At 43.7% G+C, this 27,107-nt stretch overlaps 1 protein-coding gene across 9 annotated transcripts in view; it reads right to left on the bottom strand.

The window, feature by feature from the left end:
- The window catches only part of Afdn (afadin, adherens junction formation factor), a 126,167-nt gene extending 109,681 nt beyond the window's left edge, over positions 1-16,486 (bottom strand). For all 9 annotated transcript variants that reach the window (XM_071612848.1, XM_071612851.1, XM_071612852.1 and 6 more), the window contains exon 1: positions 16,310-16,486. In XM_071612848.1, coding sequence (XP_071468949.1) covers positions 16,310-16,414 — 105 coding nt within the window. In that variant the 5' untranslated portion in view covers positions 16,415-16,486. The remainder of the gene's footprint in view (positions 1-16,309) is intronic.
- Between the last annotated feature and the right edge of the window lie 10,621 nt (positions 16,487-27,107).

Below are 27,107 nucleotides of genomic sequence, written 5' to 3'. Positions count from 1 at the left end.
TACCATTTCACACAGGGCAGCCCAGAAAGTCTAAGGAAGGGACACTGGTCTGGAGCAACACCTGCCCGTGTGAAACGAGCATTCTCAGGGCACACCCCTGGGGAGACTCTGGGCAGAAGCCCAGTTTGTGTGTCTGAGAGCTGAAAGAAGACCACATGGTAAGTGCAGAATGGGAACAGGAGAAGCAATGTGATGGAGTGGCGGGGGGACACAATGGAGATGGCAGGGCAAGGTATTCTTTGGGTGATACAAAAGCCATCCCTGGGGATTGAGTAGAAAAATGACATGATTTAGCTTAAGATTTAGAAGTATATTTCAGGATGGGAAACAGACTTGGGGCAAAGGTCAAGAACAGAAATAAACAGTAAGATGCCAGGATGTGACAGACAACACAATACAAAGTAAGAGTTTATTGAATAGGCCACATGAGAGATGGGGACAGCTTGGACAAGGGTCAGAAGCCAGAAGCAGAATGTTTAGAAGTGGTTAAATAATAAAACACAGTGGAGGTAGAGCCAGCAGTTTGCTGATAGATTAGACAAGGCAGGAATCTAGAATAAAACCGGGCAGTCAGTGTGCACACAGGAACGTGGAGGAGAGCCTGGAGAAAGAGCCAAGTGGGCTGATGGGGAAACCTTAAGTCTGCAACGCCAGATGCACCTAAAGCCATCCAGGCTGCATAGAGCTGGGTGGGGCTGAAGTTCAGAGCAGTGACCGGGCTGAGAACTATAAATCTGCAACACATTCATGCTTCTTAGAACGAGGATGAAAGGTCCACTCAGGAGGAAGTCTGGAGAAGACAGTGGGCATGGGAGCAAACCCCAGGGACTCCCCCATGTGGCACAGGACAAGAAGACAGCCCTGGAGGTCCAGGGAGACAGGGTCCTGTGGGTGTGATGAACCGTGCAGGAGTCCAACAGGAGAGCTGAGAAAGGAGGGCTGGTAGCACAGCACACGGGGGCCCTGACCAGGGTTCTGGTGAAGTTAGGATTGACCCACCTCGCACAAAAAGGCAAGTGAAGCCATCCTGAACTGTGGTTTTCACCTTTAAAATTAAACCACTTAAACTGTTAGAGTGAAAACTAATTTTCTCTTTTATCCGTGACAGCTTCACATCAAATAACCAAATTGGAAAAGCGACAACTGTCTTAACACAGAATCATTTGGCAGAGCCTTGTTTGTACAGTCTCCGGTTTTGTTTGTTTGTTTGTTTGTTTTAATCTTGACTTTAGTACCATGCAACTCCCTGCAGTGCCATGGATCAGGCTTCAATATTCCACCCAGAAGGTTCTCCAGGTACCAAGAAAACAAAATGTCCTGTTTTTTTTTTCTTTTTAAATACTAAATATCCTTTGTCCATCTATTAGACTGTGTATTTACTATGATATTTGTGGAAATAAACTGAAAATAGTGAATTAGTAGGGCTGGGGATGGGGCTCGGTGGTAGAGTACTCACCTAGCATGCGTGAGGCACTGGCTTCGATCCTCAGCACCACATAAAAAATAGTAATAAAATAAAGATATTGTGCCCACCTATAACTAAAAAATAAATATTTTTAAAAAGTGAATTAGCAGGGGTTGGGGTTGTGGCTCAGTGGTAGAGCTCTTGCCTAGCATGTGTGAGACACTGCGTTCAATCCTCAGCACCACATAAAAATAAATAAATGAAATAAAGGTATTGTGTCCATTTAAAAATGTCCATAAAAATATTTTTTAAAAACAGCGAATTAGCAGTTTCAAGTCTTTTGATACCTCAGTGGCAGCCCTGAACCACACATGCTGGGCAGCCTCTAGTGATGGTGGTCCACAATGGGAGCTGAAAGCTTCCCCTCCTAGGGTGTCACAGACTGGGTAAGGGCACCGCTTTTGCACTTCCCAGGTCTGATGCTAGGGCAAACAAACCTACTGTACAGCCAGACAGAGAAAAGTAGAGCAATGTAGCTATGGTCAGTATGTAAGACTTTGTAATGATAATAAACAACTGCTACTATATACTATGCTTTCCACTGTTAATTTAGAGTATCTTCCTTCTCCCCCCGCCTTTTTTTTTTTTTTTTTTGGGGTGTGTGTGGGGGGCGTGGGGGAGCTGGGAATGGAACCCAGGGCCTAGTGCTTGCTAAACAACCATTCTACCACTGAGCTACATCCCCAGCCCTCCTCCTTCCACTTATAAAAAATAAGATTACAGTAAAACTTGACAGCAGTAGTGGCCTCAGCTCCCATTTCCTGTGCCCTCTGATCACACACTTTTCTCTTGGGCTTGATTTGATCTCATGCTGCTCTATTCACCATGGCCTAGAGGCAACGGACTACTCTCCTTACACAGATAAGCATGCACTTGACTTCACAGCCCATCTTTGTGTTCATGTAAGCACACTGTCTGATGTTCGTGCCATAAAGCTGCCTAGAATGCACTTCTGAAACGCAGCCCTGTCATGAAGAGGTACACAGCTACATTTACAATCATCAAAGTTCATGGCCTATCTGTGACCTTTTTAAAGCTCATGCTCTGGTTCTGGGAACATTTTAATTTTATTGTAATATATATGTGTTTGTGAGAGAGAAACACACTATGGATATATATGTAGATACACACACACAAGCACACCTCTGTAGTCCATCTTGTGAAACTTCTTAATAAAGAAATGGAAAAAAAAAAAAGAAAGAAAGAAACACTAAGGTAAAAATAACTTAGTAATTTATAGTTGTACTAAAAAAAAAAAAAAAAATCAAGTTTTTTTTTTTTTTTTTAAAGCAAAGCATCTCAACCAGCCAACATTTAAAGGTCTCCGAAACACCTGTCTATAGCCAAGGCTCCTCTGATGCTCATGGTCTACTGGCAATTTTAATAGATCTGAGCCTGGTTTAAGAAGAAAAGACCACCCAAGCTCTGTTGAATCTCACATCTACCAAATGTAAAAGGGGAAAAATGGTACAAGCCATCAACTCTAACTGCAGCTAGGACATTTAGAATTGCAAAACATTAACTGTTCCCTTGGTCTTTTTAGTTCCAATTCAAAAACCCTAAAAATAAGGAAACCAACCAATAAAAGGCACTTAATAACAAACATACCATAAAATCAGAGAACAAAAATAACCAACTAGGAAAAAGTATTTGTAAACACAAGACATCGATTTTTTTTTTTAATTTTACAAATTTATAATAAAAGAATATTCAGACAGAAAGGCAACACGGATGGCAAGGACACTGGTGAACGGCTCTCAGCCCGACAAGGAGAAGGCCCCATGAACCTTGAAACCAGTGCTGGGATGACCACAATCCCACCAGGCATCGGAGTAGAAGACGGATTGACCTTTTAGGTACCAGCGTGGGAATCACCTACCTCAGACCCAAACTCCACTCCTAAGGCATGCTGTGTGGAACACACAGAACCCTCGCAGCAGCCTCCTCCTCACTCTGTGTCCTGGAGATGCTGGACCGCTCCTCCACAGTTAGGAAATGTTGAGGAATGCAATATGGGGCAGTTATTAAAAGGTACAAACTGTATTATGTCCATACATACATTTTCTAATTTATGGGATAATTTCTTCAATATAAAACATGTTGCAGGAAAGCATAACTCCTCTGATGCCATTGAAAAATAAAATTCAAATACACACATGTATTAATTTGAGGGTTCAGAATATAACTGGGGAAGACAAATTCTAAAACTTCCTCATAATGGTACTTCTGAAAAACTAGAATTGGAAGAAAAGAAGGAGACTTTCAAATTCACAGAATCTGTGAAAAAATCACGAACTAATCTTAATCCTCATAAATTTTTGTAAAAACAGACTCCCCATATCACTTGTCACAAAACTTGCCTTCAGCCTCCTTTTCAGAAAAACAGGTATGAGCCTCCAGAAAAGCCTGCTCTTATAAGGCGCAGACCTTTGCTCTTCTGGTGGCAGATGACAAAATTCCCCCAGCAGGGACTCCCTAACTATGGCTAAACATGATCCCGGCAGCATTTCCCCAAGGAATATTCCCAACTGATTGCCAGTCTAAAGCTAAACACCAGTCTTGGATTTGGGCACAGGCAAGCAAACCGTCGCCTAGATTGCTTGGCCCAGACTCCATGATGACAGCAAGAAGACATGGACACAGTGGGATGGAACCCATTGTGAAATCCTGGTGAAGGAGAAGTAAGACTCCTGCCAACTCCCTAGCAGAATGTCCCACCACCTGAGAATGCAATGAAACTCTAAATTTCACAGTAAGGATGCACAATGTGAAGTCAACAAATGTTAAGTAAGAATACCATCAGGCAAGATCAGAAACTACCTGCCTCCCTGATCTCAGGACAATGGCCCCACAGTTAACTGTGGGCCTTTTTTATTGAAAGAAGGGGCAGAGGACAGGAGCCCAGGATTGCAACCTACCACCAGAAGAGAAAATGGAATCCTCCAACGAGTAAGACAGCCTCTATAAAGAGAAGGGCCACCACTAAGATAAAGCCCCCATCCCCCGTGCCCTCAAAGGACCACTGGCTCTGGCAATCAGAATGTCAAAGTGTTCAAGGAGAACAGCTGGAGCAATGAGGTAGGGCCACACTGAGAAGGGCAGGGGTCACTTGAGTCCAGAGCACATGGGAAAGGCTGGAGTGGAAAGGTTTGTTGAATGAATAATGAGGTACCATAATGTGGCAGTTACAAGACTTAGCAAAAATACTTCCTAAGAAAACACAACAAAACTTGAATGCCTCTAAAGAGAACAGAAAAGCCCAAAGATGGATGAATGGAGGTGGGAAAGAAAGAAAGGAATGAGGAAAGCAGCAAAGTCCCAGAGCAATAGGATCTCAAACAGAAGCACTGGAGAGAATGCTCTTGAAGTAATAGGATCAGAACGTGTTTCCAGAAACAACAAAAAAAAGAAAACTGGCAACTCAAAGTGAATGTTATAGTTGATGCATGCTACCAGAGATGCTCAGGGAGCAGGGATCTCCAAGGTGCCAAAAAGTGGAACTTCAGGGGTCCTGAAGAAATCTTATGGCAACCGGCCCTCTGTGCTGGGAACCCACACCACTTATGCTACCCACTTCTCCACTGTCCTGATTGCCAGACACACTGTCATGGCATTACTGTGCTGATATTTGAGTAACCTGCTTAGTTAAAAAGGGCCAAAGCACAAACACTTACCTATGCATTGCATAATTGTCATTTTATGATTAGCTGTTGCTGTTAATCTCTGGGTTTAATTTATAAATTAAATTTCATCATAGGAGTGCACGTGTGTGAAGACACACAGCATGCTTAAGGTTTGGTACTGCCCTTGGTCTCAAGACACCCACTGGGGGCCTTGGAATGGATCCCCTGAAGATAACGGGGAGGAATGTACTTTACCTCCCACAAAGAAGTTTCTTCCAGGCTGTTCACTAAGTTCTACTATTTCCCATACAAAGAAAAACAGGTCTATCACCAGAGAACTGAGTGTAGGATCTAAAAGGTACAGGAGGCCATTTCCAAACTTGTTCCATATGTCTGAAATTCATCCTTTCTCTTTTGGAAACGGCACATATTTTTTCAATCAATAATAAGGCACTATTAATAATAATCAAGGAATTGTCTCTAAAGATTCTACTAAAATTCAAATGTTATCTGGGGAAAAACTGATAATACATAAAATAAATTTCAGGAAATTAACAAAGCCTTAGCAGAAAAGTCGGGGTCTGCAAAAATCACAACTCAAACAAGTTGGGTTTGCTGTTTACTTTTAGGCCTCGATTAGGCAAGGAGGGATGACCATCAAGGAGGACATCACTGAAAGAAAGCATAAAGGAGCTGGGAGCCACAGGCCAGAGCTTGTAGGGCTCAGTCTCAGCCAAGGCTGCCAAAATGGGTCTGACCCTTCCTTCCTTTCCCAAGGCACAGGAAAGCCATCGTGAGACCACCACAACTGCCTCCTGTCTTTACTCAGACTCACACTTCTGTTTGCTATGCACAATAAGAGGTAGCACCACAGCCTGAGTTGGAAAATAAAACAAGGCTCACAGACGTGGCTGCAAAACACAGAATGGCCCAGCTCAAAGTGAGATCAAAGGGAGGGCTGGGGAAAGCCCTCCAGTGAAAATCACACACACGTGCATACGTGCATGAGATGTGCATCCAGATGTTCACGAGCATGCGGGCTAAATAAACAGAAGATAACTCCCATTACATCATACCTGTGCTTCTTCCTGAAAATCAAGTTCTAAACTATTCTATTAATAAATTATTTTCCTATAAAACTTCCAAACACTACTTTCATTGCAGTAAACTTAAATTTTGGAATTTTATTCATACAATGGTTAACAAAAGGTTCTAGAGTCAGACTATCCGGGTTCAAATAATTGCTGCATGGCTTATGAGCTACATACTGTGGAATAAGTCATTTAAACTCCCTGTGCCTAAGACTCTTCATCCAAACATAAGAACAGCAAAAGTGCCCACTCACAGGGCTGCCTTGAGGCCTGGAGGAGGCAGCTCTGCAACACACTACTGCTGCCGCTGACCTCAGCCATGCAGTGTGCACTCCTTGAACTCAAGTTCTGGAGTGGCTGCCAGAATTACCAAGGTGGGTTCCAAATATAGGCTTATGGACAGACACATGGCTGGTCAAAAATCACAACTCAGTCCTGGCTAAATACGCAAACAATTAACCAGGTGCAACATAGACCCAACACTTTATTCCCCACAAATAACATAAAATCAGGAAAGAAAAACCCAGAAGGCAATGAAGAACTTCTTCAGATGGCAGAATACAGGGTAATTTGTTATCTGTGTATATCTCAGTACTTTCCACACATTCTAAAATATGCACATTTTTAACAACAGAAAAAAAAAAAAAAAAACCACCTTTAAATATATGACCTTACTACAGGGAAGGAAACGCACTAACTTTAAGTCCAACCACATTTTCAAGAAATACTTTAAAAAGAGCTACAAAGGGGAGGGGGAATAGTAGAGGATAGGAAAGGTAGCAGAATACAACAGTCACTAATATGGCATCATGTAAAAATGTGGATGTGTAACCGATGTGATTCTGCAATCTGTATTTGGGGTAAAAATGGGAGTTCATAACCCACTTGAATCTAATGTATGAAATATGATATGTCAAGAGCTTTGTAATGTTTTGAACAACCAATAAAAAAAGAGCTACAAAAATAATACCACAAATATATTTAATTTTCTTTCTGATTCACTAATCTTCATTTCACTACTCTTGATAGCTCCCAAAATAACTATTTCATGAAGGTAATTAAAAATAATTGTTTATAAACTAAAATCAGCAAGTTTGGCATAAAAATCATGTTAGCTGCACCATGAACTCAACAAGATCACCTTTGCCAAACTTGAATTAAAACCACATTTCTGAACCTTGGAGGCCCTAAACATGAAATGCAGTAAAACCACTGTCCATGGTACTCCTGGCAGGCACCTCCTCTTGAAAAAGCAGGAGCTTAACTGATCTGCAAAGGAATCTTTACAAATCCATATACTCAGCAATCAAGATTCTTTTCCTGTATTTTATTATCCTAATAAATCAAAGGAATATGTTTATTAATGAGCATGTTCCACTAACTGGTTAAAAGCAGCACGTCACCAAAATAACTCAGAAACACTACCTATGATAAGTGAAATGGCAATCTGATAATGTTGAAAATGAACTCACACCAGCCACAATTCCACAACACAGCATACCTGTTACAAAACAAGTCGCCACCGAGTAGAAACAAGTTAATCCTAAATGCTGTTAACCTTAAATAGAAAGCCACACACTATTTTGAAGTATTAAAATTCCAAATGTGTGTACTGGGTTTTAGAACATAAATATGTCCAAATGTCTCTCAAGTCATAATCTTCAAAACACAATAAAAACAGAAAAAAAGACATCCTCATGTAGCCGATGCTGGTGTAACTCAGAGTCTATGCTTGGGAGAGGGAGGCTGAGGGCAGGCAAGGGCTGACTGTAGCCCACATTAACAACGTAATCACACTAGACAGAATGCTTGAGCCACCACTGTCGGAAAAGCCCTATAAGAACTAGAAAACTTTCAGAAGGCATGGCTCCAGTCTAGTGCTTAGCCAACAGCAAACTGCTTCAGCTAGGATGCGGCTAGCATTCCTGGATAACAAAAGCGTAAATATTTGCATTTCATCACTAACTAAAATTTAACTAAAAATTAAGTATTTAAAAATATAGAAAATAAACATAAAATGCATAAAATTAATGTGAAATCTACACTAAGAGTAAACTCTGTTCACATTTTAAATATGACATCTGTTTATGTTATAGTCCTACTTGAAAATGTTATGAAATAGAGATTTACATTTACTTTAGAATTGTTATGTTTTAAAAAATCATTTGTAAAAGCAACCACTACTAAGTATACTAGGGCAGCAGGTCACAAACTCCAGGGGTTTCCTCGAAGGTCATTTGTGAGGAAGAAGGCTGTTCTTGTCATAACACCTGGACAATGCTGGCCTTTCCCGTGTGCTGCACAGATGGCAGGAGGCAAGGAGGATCACTGGAGTGCCTCAGCATGCATGAGTCAAGGCAGCCACATCAGGGTGGCAGGGACGGAGCACAAATGTACTTTCTACTGCTCTGCACCACTTACACTTTAGAAAAAGCTAGTTTTGCTTAAGAATGTCTCTGATAAAACAGAAAAAAAGATGGATTTTATTGAACTTTGAAGTACATGCGTTCAATGGTCTGTGTGCCCAAGGACACAAGGAAGCCTTCACTTCTGCGGCAAGCCAGTGCCTGTGACATCTACACTAGGAACTGGATGAGGCACTCTTCATGGAACACTGTTTTCTTGAAAGAATGACTGACAAACTACGGTTACCCAGGTTTGGGAGTTCTTCAGACATTTCCTCAAAAATGAACAAAGCAAGCTTATCCCTCTGAGCATTGCCTGACCAGGCTGCCAATCATGAAGAGTTTAAAAACTTGTCCCAGCACTGCTGAGCTTGAGCACATCCCTATACTCAAGAGCTTCCTGGTGAGCACATTATGGCACTGTCTGAGGGAACCTGTCAACAATCTGCAGACGTGTGTGACAGTGCATTAGTGTTTTCCAAATGATCAACATAGGATGCAGAAGACCATGCACAGGAAAAACATCCTTTCCAAGCACAAGATAGACACATGGGTTTAGTGTAGCAGAACACAAGGTCTTCAAAAGAATCTTCTAAAGGAGGATTAGTTACAAAATATTTAAGTTCAAACTAGAAACCTTATTTTGACTGATTCTTTCTATGTTCATTACCAGTGACCCTTAAAAATAATAACTTCAAGTTTTTGTCAACAACATAATTAAGGTAAAAAGCAAAACATGACGTAACCTAAGGACTCATCAAAAGCTTGTGTAACATCACACAGTACATACAGAACAGAAGCTCCCACAGCCTGAGTAAACCCCCTGTACAGCACTGTTCTCAGAGCCTACAGCACTCAACATTATTCAGACAACATGGACATCCACTGCTCTTTAAAAGACGGCCTCCCAACCCATGACTTTATCCTACAGTGCCTGTGAGGCTATGGAATTTAAAAGCTGGAGTATTCTCAAACAGGTTGCTGCTCCTGTCCTCCTCCTATCAAACACACAGCTCCGGATGGCAAGGGGCACAAATCTCAGGACAAAGCTGCCAATAGCAGCACACACCACCACCAGACAGTTCCCGCTGGTTCTAAGGAAACCAGGAAATAGGACAGGAGGTCCCCTTGGGAATCACCCCCGAGCCAGGCAAAGACAGGCACACTCAGTGGGCAGTCACTCAACATGGCAGAGGTGAACCTCCCCGACTTTCCTTCAGCAGGACCAGCATGGAACATGGAACACAAATATGAGCTGTGATTCTGACCAAAACAAGCCAACTGGACCCCTCCTAAGCAACCAACACTCAAACAACAATGAGAAAGGAGTGGTCCAAGTCCTCCTCAGCTGAAGTCAGGCACTCCCAGCGGTGCGTCAGGAGGTGAGGCTCAGTGTTTCTACTGGACGCTGGCAGAGCCAGACTCAACAGGAACTCGTCCTTATGGTCTGATTCCGCCCTACCAGAAAGGAAGTCAGCTTCAAAAACACAGAAAACAGCTGAATATTCTGTGAAAATGGCTGGTCCCTCTGCCTGGGTCAGTTGGGCCGAGTAAACTTTGGGCAGCTTGAAAGTACAGGAAAGACACAGTTCCAGCAGCTCAGTCCTGTTCACACCTGGAGCCAGTGGAGAAGACCCCAATTTACACTGCTGTCCTGGTGCAAACACCAACAGTCACAGAGCACTCCAAACAGTCCTCCTAACTCCAGTTGAATAGTGACATCTATTCAACCTGAAAATATAACAATGTGATCAAGTGCAACAAAAATGCTCTTATTTTCTATAATTCCTACGATATTCTTTAATGTTACATTTCACGCAAGCAAAAGTACAGAAATTTTGACTATTTTCCAGCCATAGCAAACCACTCAATTTCAGTTCCTCTAAATGTTTTCATTCCTGAAATGCACTTATGAACATGTACACATGAAACCCCATATTCTGTGACTTTGGAATCACTGACACTGGGGAAACTTACCCTGCTTCATGTGTGAGCCGCCTTTCTAGTGCTTATTCTCACTTCGTCAAAGTATGCTCACTCCTTAGATTATAATGTGGTTTGATTAACTACCTGTATCAAAATGAGCAAGTTTTTAGATTTCTACTGTGGCAGAATAAGCCTAACCAGACAACATGAGATAGAGAGACACATGTCCCCTGCCACCTCGCAGCCTGTTCAAACCCTCCTGTGAACTCCAAAACACCTGGGACCAATAGGTCCCGGACTTTTGGATTTCAGACTTCTCCAGTTTTTGTAACATTTGCAAGTTACAGACCTCTTAGGGAAGGGACCTGAATCTTTGCATGAACTTCAAATTTTTCTTACACACAGCCTGCAGATAACTGTAAACAATATTTTTATTGTGCCTATGTTTTGAATGAACCTTCACATGAGGTCAGATGTGGAATATTCCACTTGTGGCATCTTGTTGGTGTTAAAAAAATTTTTTTATTTGGAGGATTTCAGATTTCGGAGGTTGGGGTACAATTTTGCTAGAAATGTTAAGAAAGATCTGCTCATGAAAAAAGATGGAAGACAGACGAGGTGGCACACACTTGTAATCTTAGACTCAGGAGGCTGAGGCAGAAGAATCCCAAGCTTGAGACCAGCCTGGGTAACTTAGAGCAATCCTGTCTCAAAGAAAATAGAAAAAGGGTTGGGTGATATGTGAGGACTAGCATGTGTGAGGCCTGGGTTCAATCCCCACCATAGTAAAAAGCAAAAAAAAGTCCAAATTTGACAAGATGTACACACCTGCAACAACTCCTATAGGTGAGGACCCTGGATGGAAGGCCACCAGTGGCCTGCCTTTCAGGCCTTGCTGGCATGTTAGTGTTAGAACTTGTGGGATGTGGCACTTTGCTCAGCATCTGACTCACAATCGTAAATATGGTCAGAAAATCCTTGGTCCCTGTCCCTGGCATCTCCAGGGTGAACAAGCACATCCTACATACCATTAACAAGGAAACTAACCTAAGGTGGAAATAATTTTCAACTAATGAGTCAGTTTAGTTTTATGTTCAACAAGGGCTACTTGCATGTCCATTTTATTTATAGTAAAGAAAAATAGGTATATATCAAAATAATTGCTATTCATTAGCATTTTCTGACATTACATCAAAGTTCAAGTCTAGCAACACTGTTTATAAACAAATAATTTTATGCCTCCAGAATAGCCACTGCCTAATAATGATGCTTTACATACAGAATTGCTCAATTAAATTCCTAATGACATAAATATGACTCTTAAGAATTCTTCTTAAGCTTCCCACTAATTTAGTGATATTGTGCCTATATTTTTCAATATGAAAGACCACTTCTACTACTCCTGATATGCTGCTACTTCTAGTTATTTAATCACAATAGAAAGTCTATAAAAAGTTTATAGCTACAACATTTACATTCCATTAGGTCAACAAATTGCATAACATAATTTTTCATTAGCAGAAGGATAGCAAATCGAAACTGATCTAGATGTAGTTTCAACTTAAAGGTATCTAAAAATAGACAATAGCTGTACCTCAGATACTCATATAAAACTTAGCCCATTATTATAGGAAATAAAGATTTTAAAAGGTTATAACCACTACTGAGGTTCAATTTACAAAAAGAAAGAAAGAAAGAAAAAGAACAGAGATGCCGATGCATACTAAACACCCATCAGCGGCAACCACCTACTTCATCATACATTAGCCCCCAGAAAAAGGAAATGGGGCTTTCAGCAGTGCCAAAGCTTAAAGATACAACTGCCATTATCAAAACAGTTTAGTTGCATGATAAAGCATAGTTAGAACCAAAGTATTACTCTGGAATGCCGTAGCTTCACTGAGTTATGCAATCAGCTCCTCACCTGAAGACTCCCTGCTCCACCTCTGCTCACAAACCAAAGTTATTTTTCACATGCATTTTTGAGTAAATATAAATCACCACATTATTTCTCAAGATGAATCAAGGTATTAAATGAAACATACACATCTTCTATGAGGGCAGAAAAAAGGCAATGAACTCAATAAACAATAAACAAATGAATATAAAAAATATCTCATGAAGCTAAATGGTCAATTACCTAGCACAGGTTTTGCATGTAGGTTTAACCTTTACAGAAGATGAAGAATAAGATAAGTAAACATAAATCTTTATAGACAAAAGGCAATTTTCGCTAAATTTTTAAAAAGCGTTAAGTCCCATGTTTTGTCAGGAATACAAGTACACACAAAGGAAGTCATATTCAGTACTCTTCCACAAAATTGTTATTGAGCCCCTACCATGCAACAGACAGAATAACTTTTCAAGAACAAAACTCTGAAGTGTTTGCCTTCCGGTAATGAGGGATGAAGACTCGTCTCTGGCTATCCAGACAACTATGGTGAGTTAAACCCACAGGAGGACCTAAGGGTGACCAGAGAACCCTATCCCAAGGAAAGCAGGAGGCACTCTGCCTTGGAAAGCACTGGGAACCCCCTAAAGAAGTAAAGGAAGGATAGGAGAGGACTAAAGAGCTTCAATGAACTCTAATTTCCCACAGTACTCACAACGTTAATTCAGCTAACACCAATCCCCTGGTGATGAAATGTCCGCACCATCAACCCTCATTTCACAAACTCCAACAGAATAAGAGACCCATTTTTGGAAACTCTCTTTTTACACACAATGTGAATGTTAAGGAAAAGCAAGTTTAACCACAATGATTTTAAAATATATCTTAATCTTCTTAAAAAATAAATGTAATCCAAAGAACCATGTTAATTATCTTCCTAAACATAGAAACTCAGAATTATCATGGTTATCAAAGCTCACCAATCACAGATAATTAAAGCAATTATAAAATTTGATAAGACACTGATCACTGTACCAAAAAAGGCAAGAAAAAGCAAAAAACTCATGCTCTCATTCACATTCATAAAAAAATTACCCAACAAAATAAATGCAAGGCTTAAATCTTGTCTGTACAAGTGAACCTCTACAGTGGATTTGTTCAACATCTACTGAATATCTAGTAAGGACTAATGTGTCATTTATGTTCTTGTAGATAGCTAAGACATTCAATTTGTAATGGCCAAATGGAGTAAAAATAATCATTAGATGGTAAAAAAAAAATTCATATACACTCTGATAAGGCAGACTGAAACCACTATCCTTAAAAATACTGGTTTAGAGAATTATTAAGTTACATACACCGCAAAAAAATAGTATGTAAAGCTTAACTTCTAAGACAAGAACAAACAAAAAAGCATGCAAAGGTTCTCTACAAAACAGAATAGGAAGTGTGAGCTAGCCATACACAATGACAGTGCTCAGAAAAAAATAACATGGACTTTTTTTTGCGGGGGGGGGGGACTGAACTCAGGGGCACTTTACCACTGAGCCACATCCCCAGCCCTTTTAACTTTTTATTAAAAAGTTAAGTTTAACTAAATTGCTGAAGGCTAAGTTGCTGAAGGCCTTGCTAAATTGCTGAGGTAGATTTTGAACTCCTGACCCTCCTGCCTCAGCCTCCCAAGCCACTGGGGTTACAGTTGTGGCCACTGGGCCCAGCAACACGGATATTTGTTAAAAACAATTCACTATATAAGGCTTTCAAATACGATTTTGAAGAATCTCTTCTAAAAACAGAAAGGTTCAGATTTAAGAGGTGAGGAAACACCAGTATGAAATATACAATCTTTTTTAAAAAGTCCTTCAATTTTTGCTCTGTATACACAGCAACTTTTCACCTCCAGAGCGACGGAAGAAAGATTTCCAAATGACAAGCCAATTTTATTTTAATAAGTACTCATATCTCTAGGAAAATGAGAATGTTTCAAATTAATACTTAAAAGTAGAATTTCATTAAATTAATTAACTACATTTCTGGCTTGGGATTTTTTTTTAAATGTCAACTGAATTTAAAAGACCAAAGAATAAGTTGAATACTCTAATACCCAACTGAAAAAAAAGATTTTTTCCCCCAACTAAACTTGAGAAATCTCTCAAAAAAAAATTAAAAATAGATTAAAACAAAAACAAAAAGATTATGTACCAAGACAATATTTTACATCCAAATATTCTTATCCTACCACAAAAAAAAGAAATCATTTTTCCCAAAAAACATAATCCTTAAATTAAATTACTACAAAAGTTGTGCTAGAAGTCTATGAATGAACACTTCACTACATAGTAAATTTGCTTACTAGAAGCTAACTCATAAACTCACCACAGAAGATGAGTTGTGAGTCAGGTATAAGCTAACATCAGTGCTCAGACTGGTAACCTGAACCTAACAGTTTATATCAGCATTGAGACTGAGGATTTTGAGTGGCTCTAACCATCTCAAGTGTGCTCAGAGGCAAGATGAACAGAGGAAGAGCAGCCTCCCACCACAAGCAAATCAGGACCCCAAAACACTGAGTCAAATTTTTCTCAACATTACAAGCTGAAATTTAATGATAAAGAGATTAAATTTCACTAGAACGTTCATATCTACCAAGGGTGTTTTGGTGCCAGAAAGCCAGCAAATAAATATTGTTAGTTTTAAAATCACCTACAACAAACCAAAACCAGATGCTATTAAACAAGGTCCTGAACAGGCACGAATCCAGAGTGTCAGGTCGCGCAGTGGAAGTGTGCACAGCTAACACTCAAGGACATACATTCTGGCCCTGTGCCCTCACAGGAGGGTCCTCCTGGCCACCTCTGGCTTCCCTGATGGACTGGGCCTCAATCATTTTTTTTGCAAAACCGGGCACAACTCTTTCAGCAGCTCTGCTATAAACAACTGCCAATGCACCAGACAGACCAAGGGTGACTGACTTCCTCCCGCCTGGGAGCCGGGCTGCCTGCCACCCTGCTGCGCCCTGGCCGGCGGCGGGTGCCTGGGCGCCCAGCCAGGGGGGTCGGACACAACTCTGGACGTCAGTCTCTCGCTGGGGTGGGCACCTCACGCTCCAGACCCCCCAAGCGAGTACCAGCCCGTCACGTGCTCTCCGAGTGACCGTAGTCCATGTCCCCACACTCGCAAGACGCCATGAGAAAAACAGGAGGCGGCCAGGACCAAACGTCCAGTGCGGTCGGCATGCCCTGGGGACACGAGACCCACAGAAGGGCCGGGGCACAAGGGAAAGAGCAGGTGGGGTCCAGGGCACGGGGATCAGCTACATAGGGGCCCAGGAGCACCAGTGAACCACGGGTCACAGGTGGGTGACCAGGTGGGGGAGACAGGTGAGCAGCCAGAAAGCACAGGTGTGTGGCCAGGTGGGGTCCCAAGGACACAGGTGTGTGGTCAGGTAGGGTCCCTGGGGGCGCAGGTGAGCAGCCAGGTGAGGTCCCCAGGGACACAGGAGGGCAGCCAGGAGAAGGCCTGAGGCACGAGGGGCTGGCCAGGTGGGGTCCAGGGCGCACAGGCGAGTGGCTGGGGCTGGTCAGGGGAGGCCTGAGGCACAGGAGAGCAGCCAGGTGGGGACCCGCGGCTCAGGCGACGAGCCGGGGAGGCCGGAAGCAGAGGGGGCGGCCAGGTGCGACCCCGGCGGACAGGGGTGGGGGCGGCCGAGGGCAGGCCCCGCGCACAGGTGGGCGGCAGCGGGGCCCGGAGGCCCAGGCGAGCGGCCGGGCAGCCCGGGCACAGGTGGCGCGGCCTGCGGACCCCGCGCGGGACCCGCCGGGGCCGGCGGGGCGGGGGCGCGGGGACGGGGACGGGGACGGGGACGCGGCGGCGGGGACCCTCCCGCGCCGCCGCGGCGCGGCGCCCACCTCGGTCGGCTGGCTGATCTCGAACAGGTCCAGCCGGTTGGCGTTCCAGTGGTGGATGATGTCGGCCAGCTTCCGCCGCTCCTCGTCGCGGCCGCCCGCCGACATGGTGGGCCGCGCTGCTGCCGGGCCCGCGGCCGGCACCCAGGCCGCTCTGCGCCGCGCCCTCCTCCCGGCCCGGCCCGCGTCCGGCCCGCGCCGCCTCAGCCCGCGCCTCAGCCCGGCCGGTGCGCCGCGGCCGCCCCGCCCGCCGCCGCCGTGCGCGCCCGCCGTGCGCGCGCCCGCGCCCCGGCCGCGCGCCCGCCGCCCTCCGGGCCGCGCCGCTAGGTGCTGCGGGCCGCGCGGCAGGGCCGTGCGCGCGCCCCAGCAGGTCGGGCGCCGCCCCCGGGGCGGCTGAGGGAGGCGCCGGCGCTGCGGCCGCAGCTCGGGGGCTCGCGGGAAGCCCGGGCAGCGCGGGGCGTGCGTCCGCGGGGCGTGCGTCCGCGGGGCGGCGGCGCGGCCGGGAGCGCGCGGGAGTCCGACGCCCGGGGACGCCGCGCGCGGGCTCGGCGAGCTCGAGACAGGTGTCCTCCGGCCGCCCTGGCCGCGGGGAGGTGGGCTGGGGACCGCGCCGCGCCGCGCCTGACAAAGGCGCTCACCTGGGAAACGCCCCCGCCGGCGGGGATGGCGGCGGCGCGCGGCGGAGCCTCCGTCGGTGTCCCTCGCCCCCTCCCGACGGGAGGCAGTCCCCCGCCCACCGGCCCTCCGCCGCGGAGGAAGCGGTCCCGCCCGCCCGGCTTTGTCTCGCCGCGGCCCGGCGCCCTGCAGCCGCGCGGAGGCCCGCGGGAAGCGCCCCTCGCCCGGCGCCGCCCTCGCCCCGCCGCCCCGCGCCCCGCGCCCCGCCGCCCCGCTGCCCCGCCGCCCCGCGCCCCGCTGCCCGCGGACCGGGTTCCACGGCGGCGAGCGGCGCGGCCTGCGGAGCGCGCCGCCAGCCCCGCAGCCCGAGCCGGGCCCCGCCGCCGCACAGGCCGGCTCCAGAGGGGGGCTGCTTTGCCCAAGTATGAGAACTGGCGGCTCCTGAGGACGGTCCCCAGGACGGGTGTTAGGGGAAAGTCAGCCAGACTGCACGCTTTCTGCCCCTCGGGTTTTGTGATTAAAAAACAAACAAAAATGTGGACATGTATGCGTGTGTGTGGACCCAGATGTAGGTGTGAAATGCCCCCTGTGCCGCGCGGGGACACAGGAGGCTCCAGAGCAGTGCTATTGATTATTCTTTTTTATTTATCAAAATCGCCATTTGTATGATGCATGAGAAGTACATAGATATCTATCTCAGTGGGAAACCACCCAGCACGAGCTCATTGACAAAGGCTTAAAAGCAACTAGAAAGCCACAGATTGCCTGAGAGTCTTACACCTCGAAGACTCAGACATGTAGGCCATGACGGTTTCCAGGTTGGCACATTCTCCCACTAAGTGTCGTTGTCCAAGACCCCATGAAAACATTCTGAACCATATGCTAATTTTGATATACATAAAAATGAAAAGATGCGATATCCATCTTCTATTTTCCGTGCATTGCTGAGTTCTGATATGTTTAAGAATTGTATTGAAATGACGTTCAAGAAATACTACATATAAAAAGCATGAGGGATTTATTATTAACCCTATCTGGAAGAAAAACTGATATTTTAAAGTAAAAAGACTGGACTGAAGCTAAACAAAGTTGTACTGCATGAGGGTAAAAGTAGTTTACACTCTAAGTCGGTTTAAGTTTCCACTCTATATTTAACTCTTGGTTTTCCCTTTTTAAAGTATTAAATTGTTTTTAATTACACTATTAAAAAAGTAAGACCCTGTCAGCACTGATGTCATGGGAACAAATACATAAGAACAAGCAAGGAAAGATATTGTAAAATATCCACTTATTAAAATGCTTTAAAATGTTTTCTTAAATTATATATTACACATATATATATAGCATTACGAAGACCAGGTTCTAACACCAATCAACTGTAATAAACCTTTTCCTGCCTCAGTTTACACAGACTCTAGAATATAAGAAGTACCAGGAAAAAGATTAAAACATCTAAGGAAAACAAATGATACAAACATACCAACAATATTTGATGACCAATAGTTCACTTAATTTTCTAGACACTAATCTCAGTAAGTTAATCAAATTTTTAAATGTTTCAGTCTTATAATTGCATAAATCATCTTAAGTCCTTTAAATAAATGTATTGCTTCAGAGGATGGTATTTCCCAGAAAGTGAAAAAAAAAAAGATGTAATAAAAATACAGACAATGGATTTTATAGCCTACGTATAGTGGGCTATGCATGTGAAAGTTAAGCTAGTTAGTTAACCTAGAAAGTTAAATAACTAAACTCCCCTTTGCCTAGCCCATGGCTAGAAGGTCAGTGGGGTGCAATGAATTTTTAAGACAAGAAGAGAAAAAAAATTGTATAGGACAAGTTTCCATCAAGAATCTTCTAGTTTACTTGAAAAATGGAGAGGTATATCTTTCAACTCTATTTTCTTCATTATAGTCCCATTTTTCTGGTATTTGGTCAAATTTTAGGTTACCGGACAGAATTTCCAAGAAGCAAGTTTTTACAGAGTAATGATATAAATGGCTTTTAAAATACAAATTTAGTCTTACTTGCTTAAACAAAAATTAATCTTACCAACTCGGAAAGACATCTGTGGTTAAATGTGTTCACTGGCACTTTGTAACCTAAGATGATGCTGGTGAAAATTTTAAAAGCTCAATCTTATATACATAAGTTGATTTGCTGAAAGGAAATAAACCTCTTTCGTGGGAGGTTATTAAAAGGGAAATTACATCTTGTAAAAATTAGTCACTTACCTTTTAATGTGTTAGAGAATTACTTTGTATTGTTTTTATGCAATATTATGTGACGACATAAGTTAAAATGTGCTTGTATTTTTTCCTGATAGTCATTTGGATCAGATTTAAGTGAAATGTGGCAATGAGTCTTCTCCGTCTCCTTGCAATCTCCGCTCCAGGTCCTCCTTCACAGAGGTGGCCCTCCTCAGTGGGCCTTTTTGAGGTACCTGCTCCTCTGGAAGTGCTCTCCCCTAACAAAATAGCTCCCTCTGCTACCACGTTTCCCATTTAGAAAACTGACCAACAAAACTATTGCTTCTCTTGATGTCACCTCCCAAAATTTCCCTGATCTCTCATAAGGGGAACCTTGATTTCAGCTCCTACCTTTAACTTGATATCTTCTGAAAGTACCTTTTTCCCCTCACTAGTTCTAGGCCCTTGATGTTAAGCACCTGTCTTGACTTGATTCTAGCTCCCACTTCCCAGCACTGAGCACTGTGCTTGCATATAGCAGATGCTCAGTAAATTCTTTTGACTGCATAGAAGGTGTGTTCTACAGGGGCCCTAGCACACAGTTCCCATAGCTGCTTTCCTACCCTGTTGCCGCAGACAATAGACAACTGATGAGTTTTACAGAGCAGAAATTCCATGACTTGGAGGCTTTGAGGGTTTCCATCTCATCCTTCCCCCTTTCTTCTAATAATAAAGGTACAGTCCCAGAGAATAGGCTAGAGAAGAGAGAAGTGTGCTTGCCTTGTCCCTAACAGAGATCTTGATCTCCTGGACAACCATCCACCTGCCAACCACAGGAGGCATGATGGAAACCAGCTGTTAAAGGAACCAGCTAGGCTGGGCCTGACTCCCACCCCTGTTTCCTCAGCTCTGTCAAACAGAGGGACTAGGGAAAAGATGAGGAGCTATTAATATAGCCAAGACAGGAACAAGCAGTTCGTATATACTAGCCATGACTTCTCTGCCTCAGGTCCTCTCCTGCTGCAAAAGGTATGTTTGTATGCACGGTTTGTATGACATTTAATATATGCCAGTATATAGAATATATGTAATCTTGCCAGGGACTAGTATTTTAGGACACAAACTTCTATTAAATTTTATTTACTAAGAAACATATACCAAATGGAAGGAAAGTATGACTTGAAAATGCTTTACCCCCAGTAAAAATAAGAGAAACAAAAGGAGTTTAGAGGAATGCCTTGTTCCTGAATCCCTGAAAGTGAAATATCCAAGAACTTTCCCCAGGTGAAATCTCTTCTTTATCTGCCACCATCTCTGGAAATAAAAAGTACCAAATTACATGGTTTTACTTGCTTTTGAAAATGCTGTGCAACTTGAAAACATTTTTAAAAGGGCTCTTGACATTTGCAGCAATTCTATGAGAAGTGAAAACGTGGCCTGAGGCCTTCTCTTAAAATGAAGCTCTGAGGCACCCTTTCCACGTGTGTGTCTGCTCTAAGTACACCAACAGCAGATGGATGACCAAGAGAAAAAATGCAAGCAGGGTGCAGTGACATACTCCTGTGATCCCAGCAACTGAGGAGGCTGAGAATTTCAAGTTCAAGGCAAGCCTCAGCAACTTAGACCCACCCTGTCCCAAAATTTAAAAAATAAATAAAATAAAAAGGACTTGGGATGTAGCTCAGAGGTAAAGCACCCTGAATTAAATCCCTAGTATTAAGAGAGAGAAAAGATGTGAAATTTTAGGATGCTTGCAGCAACCCAAACTGATGAGTGTTTGGACAGATGTGCATAGTGATAAGAAGGGCTAAAAGGGAAGCCCTGCTGGACTCTGGGCCAAAGCTGGCATATCCTGTAGGAGCTGGGTTTCTTGGAGGTGGGGGGAGGGCTGGTAATGCTCAAAGGGAGAAGAGAAACTACTGCCCAATGCAACCTGGAGCTGTGACTCTCAAGTCTCACAAGTCATGGTAAGAGAAGAGAAAATCCTGACACAGCCTTCTGACCAGAAACCGTGCTATGCCAGCCAGAGAGCACATTTGATTCCTTCAACTATGACAGCAGGACTGCTCCTAGTGACAGACTTGTTAGCCAGAGAAAAGGGGAGCAAAAAGACAGACTCCCGGTAAGCTGGCTAACCGAGAGCTCCAATGCGCATGAGTAGCTCAAACGCTAACAGACCATCCAAATCAGGATGAATTCAATTCCAGATAGAATAAAAGCAATGGAGCATTCTGAAAAGAGCTTTAAAATAAATATGTTTAAAACCCTTAAATAAATATATGAAAGAATATCCACGGAGAGGGATAAGAAATTATAAGGTGACTGGCAACAATAAAATTTATTTTAAAGAACCAATTGGAAATCCTAGAAATGACAAAATTTACTAATTGACATCTTTTTTAAAATCCAATTTCAGAGGACTGCAGGGAGGGCAGGGAAGCATCATCACTGAGATAATGGCTGGGAATCTTCCTTCCAGAGGGGAAGAAACCCCTGAGTCTACAAGTCCACAAAGCTATCAAACACTAGGCATGATGGATGGAAGTAAATCCACGTCTGAGCAAATTGCAGTTCCACTAAAGGGTCAGTTCAGTCAAAGGGGAAACATTAGAAGTTACCTGAAAAAGAAAAAAATCCCTGTGAATGAAGGAAAGCAGCCAACGGGATGAGGAACGTAGGAGTGCATGCGTCTCTGGGCTTGGGCTGGGTAGCTGAGCTGAGAAATCCAAGGGCAGGATGGCCGCTGGCAACTGGCTGACCTCACTTCACCAAGCTCCAAATGCCTGATTCAGGAAAACCGTTTCCTGATTTTAGCACCACTGTGGAGGGATGAGGCTCCTCAGAGATGCAGCTCTGTGCAGGCTGCAGAGGATGCGACTAGCAGGGAATGGGGCACTTACATTAGGTGCTGGGTTCAGCTCAGTGACTCCAACAACTGGTTATCAGCAGGACTTTATGGGGAGGATTTTCAATAACTTTTATTATAGAAATCTGCAGTGCCATCATGGGAGAGCAAACCCTCATACAACCCTTCTCCCTGCCCACTCATCACCTGGCTTCACCAGTTAGCACCAGCCTGCTTCACTTATTCTCTCTCCTCTTGCCTTGTCTGGATTATTTTAAAGCAAAACTCAGACTTCACATAACTTTGTCCATAAGTGTTGCAGATGTATCTTCAGAAGGTAAGGACTCTAAAAATGCATTTTTTTCTAGTATCATATCTCACCCTGAAGATGAGCAATAATTTCTTAAAATCATCAAATATCAAGTCAGTGTTCACATTTCCAAAATTTGTCTTGTTTTGTTTTGCAGTACTGGGATGGAACCCAAAGCCTTGCACATGCCAGTCAAGCACTCTCCCACTGAGCTATATCCCAGCCCTCCAAAGACTATAAACCTACCCATATATCCCCTGGACCCAACCCTCACATGGACAACCAGTCTCAGGCCTCTAGGTATTTCAAACCTCCCTAAGTGAGTCTGAGGTTCAGTCAGATTTGAGAATTCCTGGCAGAGCTGGACTTTCCCGTCCTGTTTAACTGTAAGACTGCATCACTTCTCCCACATGACACACCTCTTTCCTCTTAGGTGAGACGCTTTCCTTTCTGTCACTGCACCACAGGGAAATCAGCTGCACTCTGGTGCTGGCAGAAGGGGGCATTGGCTTAAGAGGCAGCTCCCAGGTTTGAGGTCCATCTCTGGCACTATTATAGGACAATAAGCAGGTCCTTGTAGCTCTCTGAAACTCACTTTCCTTGGACAACGAACAACGATGGCATTGTACCTTGACTGCCCTCCTTTCCCAGCGCCGCAAGGATCGAGTTAAGGGAAGGCACATGAATACATGGAGTATTCATTGACAAAGAAACACTCCCTTCCAGCGTGGAGCAAGGGCACCACGCGGGCGGCCCTGAGTTTTCTTCATGGACTCCAACGTGAGGGAAACAGCACAGAGACATTTACACATGCGCATGGAGGAAAAAATCATTAAATTTTAACTTTTATGCATATTTTATGCTTAATGATTAACAGGCACTATGTTAGAACTTGTACTTGTTCAGAATATTGCAGCAAACCTCTGAAGTCTTGGAGGGCTTTAAGTCATAGAATACCATAATAACACCGTAGTTTTTTATTATTATTTTGGAAGGGAGGGGTGTGTATTTTGCAATTGTTTTCTTTTTTTTTTTAATTGGTTGTTCAAAACATTACAAAGCTCATGACATATCATCTTTCATACATTTGATTCACGTGGGTTATGAACTCCCATTTTTACCCCAAATACAAATTGCAGAATCACATCGGTTACACATCCACGTTTTTACATAATGCCATATTAGTGACTGTTGTATTCTGCTGCCTTTCTTATCCCCTACTATCCCCCCTCCCCTCCCCTCCCATCTTCTCTCTCTACCCCATCTGCTGTTATTCGATTCTCTCCCTTGTTGTTTTCTTCCCCCTTTCCCCTCACAACCTCTTATATGTAATTTTGTGTAACAATGAGGGTCTCCTTCCATTTCCATGCAATTTCCCTTCTGTCTTCCTTTCCCTCCCACCACTCATCTCTGTTTAATGTTAATCTTTTCCTCATGCTCTTCCTCCCTGCTCTGTTCTTAGTTGCTCTCCTTATATCAAAGAAGACATTTGGCATTTGTTTTTTAGGGATTGGCTAGCTTTACCTAGCATAATCTGCAATTGTTTTCATTGCAGTAAGTTGTCTATAGTGAATTTGGTATATTAGACCTTGTTACCTTTTTAAATGTATATTCCATGGAGGAGGAAACTTGCACCCACCTAGCCCATCCCCCAAACCAGCCCTCAACATGGCCAGCTGCATTCTAGTTGTCTCAATTGCAAAGGTTTCTGCCAAGCTGCTGTCCCCACCCAACCCTACCTCCTCTGGCATCACACACCTGCCAACTCCTCTCTGCATGCCTAGGTCAGCAACTTGTCTCCTTGTTCCTGGTGCTTCTCCCTCCTTCCTGTTGTGCATACCCAACTGGTCACAGAAACTCTCTATCACAAGATGCTCTGATTGTGTTCTCTCCTGCTCTCTTTCCCTGTTCAAACCCTTCCAACCCAACACTACTCTGTCTCTTGGTGTGCTCACCCCAATAAAAGCCTAGCGTCAAAGCCAGCTCAATGCAGTTAATTTTTTAGCCTAATTTCCTATGATTCCTGATGTGAACTCCAAGCCCTGTAGCTCTCCTCATCTGCAGGAGCACCACTTGCCAACCTCCCCAGCTTTGCTGCTACTCTCCCTGCACCTGAAGCCCCCTTCTCACATCCACCAGGTAAAATCCTGACCACCTCTGCTGGCTCTCAGGGTTGCTTACTGGCTTGGACTTTCCTTTGCTAAGCCCAAAGAATTTTGCCTTCCACCCTGTGAAGTAGGTATGGCTGCGTGACTTGTGGTCAGTGAGCACGTGCAGAATCAGCAGGTCACTTCTGTTGGGAGTGGCGTCCAGTCGTGTCTCCCTTGCTGCCATGAGAAAGGATGTGGTGGTGTAGAGGTGCCAGGGTGCCCAGCATCCCGGGCTTAGCCAGACCCCACACACAGCTACCCTGAGTCACTGAGCTGAATTGGGGGGTCTGCATTTTCCAGGGTACAGTAGAAAACATTTGTTGCGGTGAGCCCCTGAAATGTGGGCATTGCTTATTACAAAAGGACCACTTGGCCTGTCTGGACTCCAGGGCCATTGCCCTAAGGCCCAGCTCAGGTCCTCTGCCAGCTCAGAGCTCCCTGCTAACTGCTGCTCAGAGGGCACCCCTTCCGCCACACTATCCCCTTGGTGACCATGCCCCAGCAGGGTGGAGCCACGTAGGCTAAGAGGCTCGTGGACCTGCACTTGTCAAGCAGATGCTGGCCGTTCAATGGCCAGGTGTCCTCCTGGAACTCAAATTTATCTGAATAACTGGCATGATTTCTCCTGGTGAAAGTCAGACAAACTCTACCCTACAGCAGCTTCTCTGCAGTGCTCCCTGTTTCTAAAGCCTTCAAAACCGGTGTCTTTTATTCTTGGTTAAAAACAAAACAAAAAAACACTTCAAACTTAATTTCAGACAGTAAAGTTTTATTTTTGTGTGATTTGTAGAATAATTACAAGACTATATAAATAAGTATCTCACCTAATATTTCCTCCAATGTGTAATCTCCCAGAGTAAGGCACGGATACATGTTCCCTCGTAAGATAGTTCATGTGGTAGAACATAGCTGTATAGTTTGATTGAATCACTGAAGATCAATACTCTTGTCTTTCTAAAGTGAATTTTTAACCAGAATGTTCACAAGCAAAATCAAATTAAAAGACAACGAATTATAGGTTGAAATCATAAAATGAAAATTTTAAATTATTATAATATGTGTACAGTTACTAAATGTATGAAAAGTTTTGGTTCCCAGGTTTTTTGTTTGCTTGTTTAATAAAGATTTACTTGTGTATCAAGGATGAAATTAGTAAATAGACATTTATTGTAAATTAATTCACATTTTTTTTGCTAGAAGGAGCCAATTTGTTGCCTAGGTACTAAATGTCATGTTTAGGTGCATAGCTAAAGTAATTGTGCTTGCTTACATGGGAACTGTGGCTCCTTCAGGAGATGGGGGAAGCTACAGTGTGGTCAGAATACATTAGCAGTGGTATTAGGTACCATATGGGTTTAATAATTTGAGATTGTAATTCCTTTGAGCAATTGAAGATATCATAGCATCTTTTAAAACATGCATCCGGCAGCCTGGTATGACAGAATTCCACACGATGCTGGACTTGCCCTTGGATGGAGACTGCAGAAAGCAGCCCTCAGTTCAATATTAAGATGTCTTTTTTCAGAGAAAAGACCCAACTGTTGATTTTTTGTACAAAAAAAGAAGATCACAGCTTAATTTCAGTGTCTAAATATACTACATTAAAAAAATGGAATTTCAGAAAGAGCTGTCCTCAAGGGCGCACGTGCAAACACCGGACAGGGGTGGGCTCAGCTCCAAGTGAGGGAATCACTTATTGAAGACCGCTCGTTCCAATGTAACGAAGCCTGAGGAGATGCTTGTTCAGAGATCAAAGCCAAAATGCAAATGTCTACAGTTTGATAATTTGTTTTAATCATTGGGAAACAATCATATGGAGTGACAAAGCCTGTGATTCATTCCATCTTTAAAACATACCTTCTAACTATATTTTGTTTTGTCCCATTTTCTACACCACAAATCTACATTCCCCCAACACTTCCTATCCCTGAGATCACTTAGACTATAGATTAAAACTGACTTTCTGAGCATTGTAGCAAACTACAACCTCTGGGCCAAACTCAGCCTGCCTCTTGTTTTCATAGGCTTCATGAATGAAGAAAATCAAACTGAGAAGTGAAGTGTGACAAAACATTCATTTTAAAACCTGGATATAAAATAATAGCTAATAAACAAATATGAAGATATAGAAGTCAAAGAGCAGGAAAATATCCCACCATTTGATTTGATTTAACTATCTGCTTGCTTTGCTAAAACCAAAGAGGAACCAGGCACAGTGGTACACACATTAATCCCAGCGCCTTGAGAGGCTGAGGCAGGAGGACTGCAAAGTTTGAGGTCAGTCTGGGCAATTTAGGGAAACCTGTCTCAAAATAAATAAATTAAGGGGCTGGAGATGTAGCTGAGGGGTTTAGTCAGTCCTCAGTACCAAAAACAAGCAAAGGGCTGGGGATGTGGCTCAAGCGGTAGCGCGCTCGCCTGGCATGCGTACGGCCCGGGTTCGATCCTCAGCACCACATACAAACAAAGATGTTGTGTCCACCAAATACTAAAAAATAAATATTAAAAAAAAAATTCTCTCCAAAAACAAGCAAATAAACAAAAACCCACACCAAATACTTCAAAAAGGACATCGTACTTCACAGAGAACAATGACAATTGACCCTAAAGAGAGTGTGTGGTCCCAGTGACATCCTTAAAGATTTCTGCTGGCACACCAGGGGTCCAGTATTTGCAGGTATTCATGACTCAC

Source organism: Marmota flaviventris, chromosome 6, assembly GCF_047511675.1.
Source record: "Marmota flaviventris isolate mMarFla1 chromosome 6, mMarFla1.hap1, whole genome shotgun sequence".
Taxonomy (NCBI): Eukaryota; Metazoa; Chordata; class Mammalia; order Rodentia; family Sciuridae; genus Marmota; species Marmota flaviventris.
This window is presented reverse-complemented; position numbering and strand designations above follow the sequence as displayed.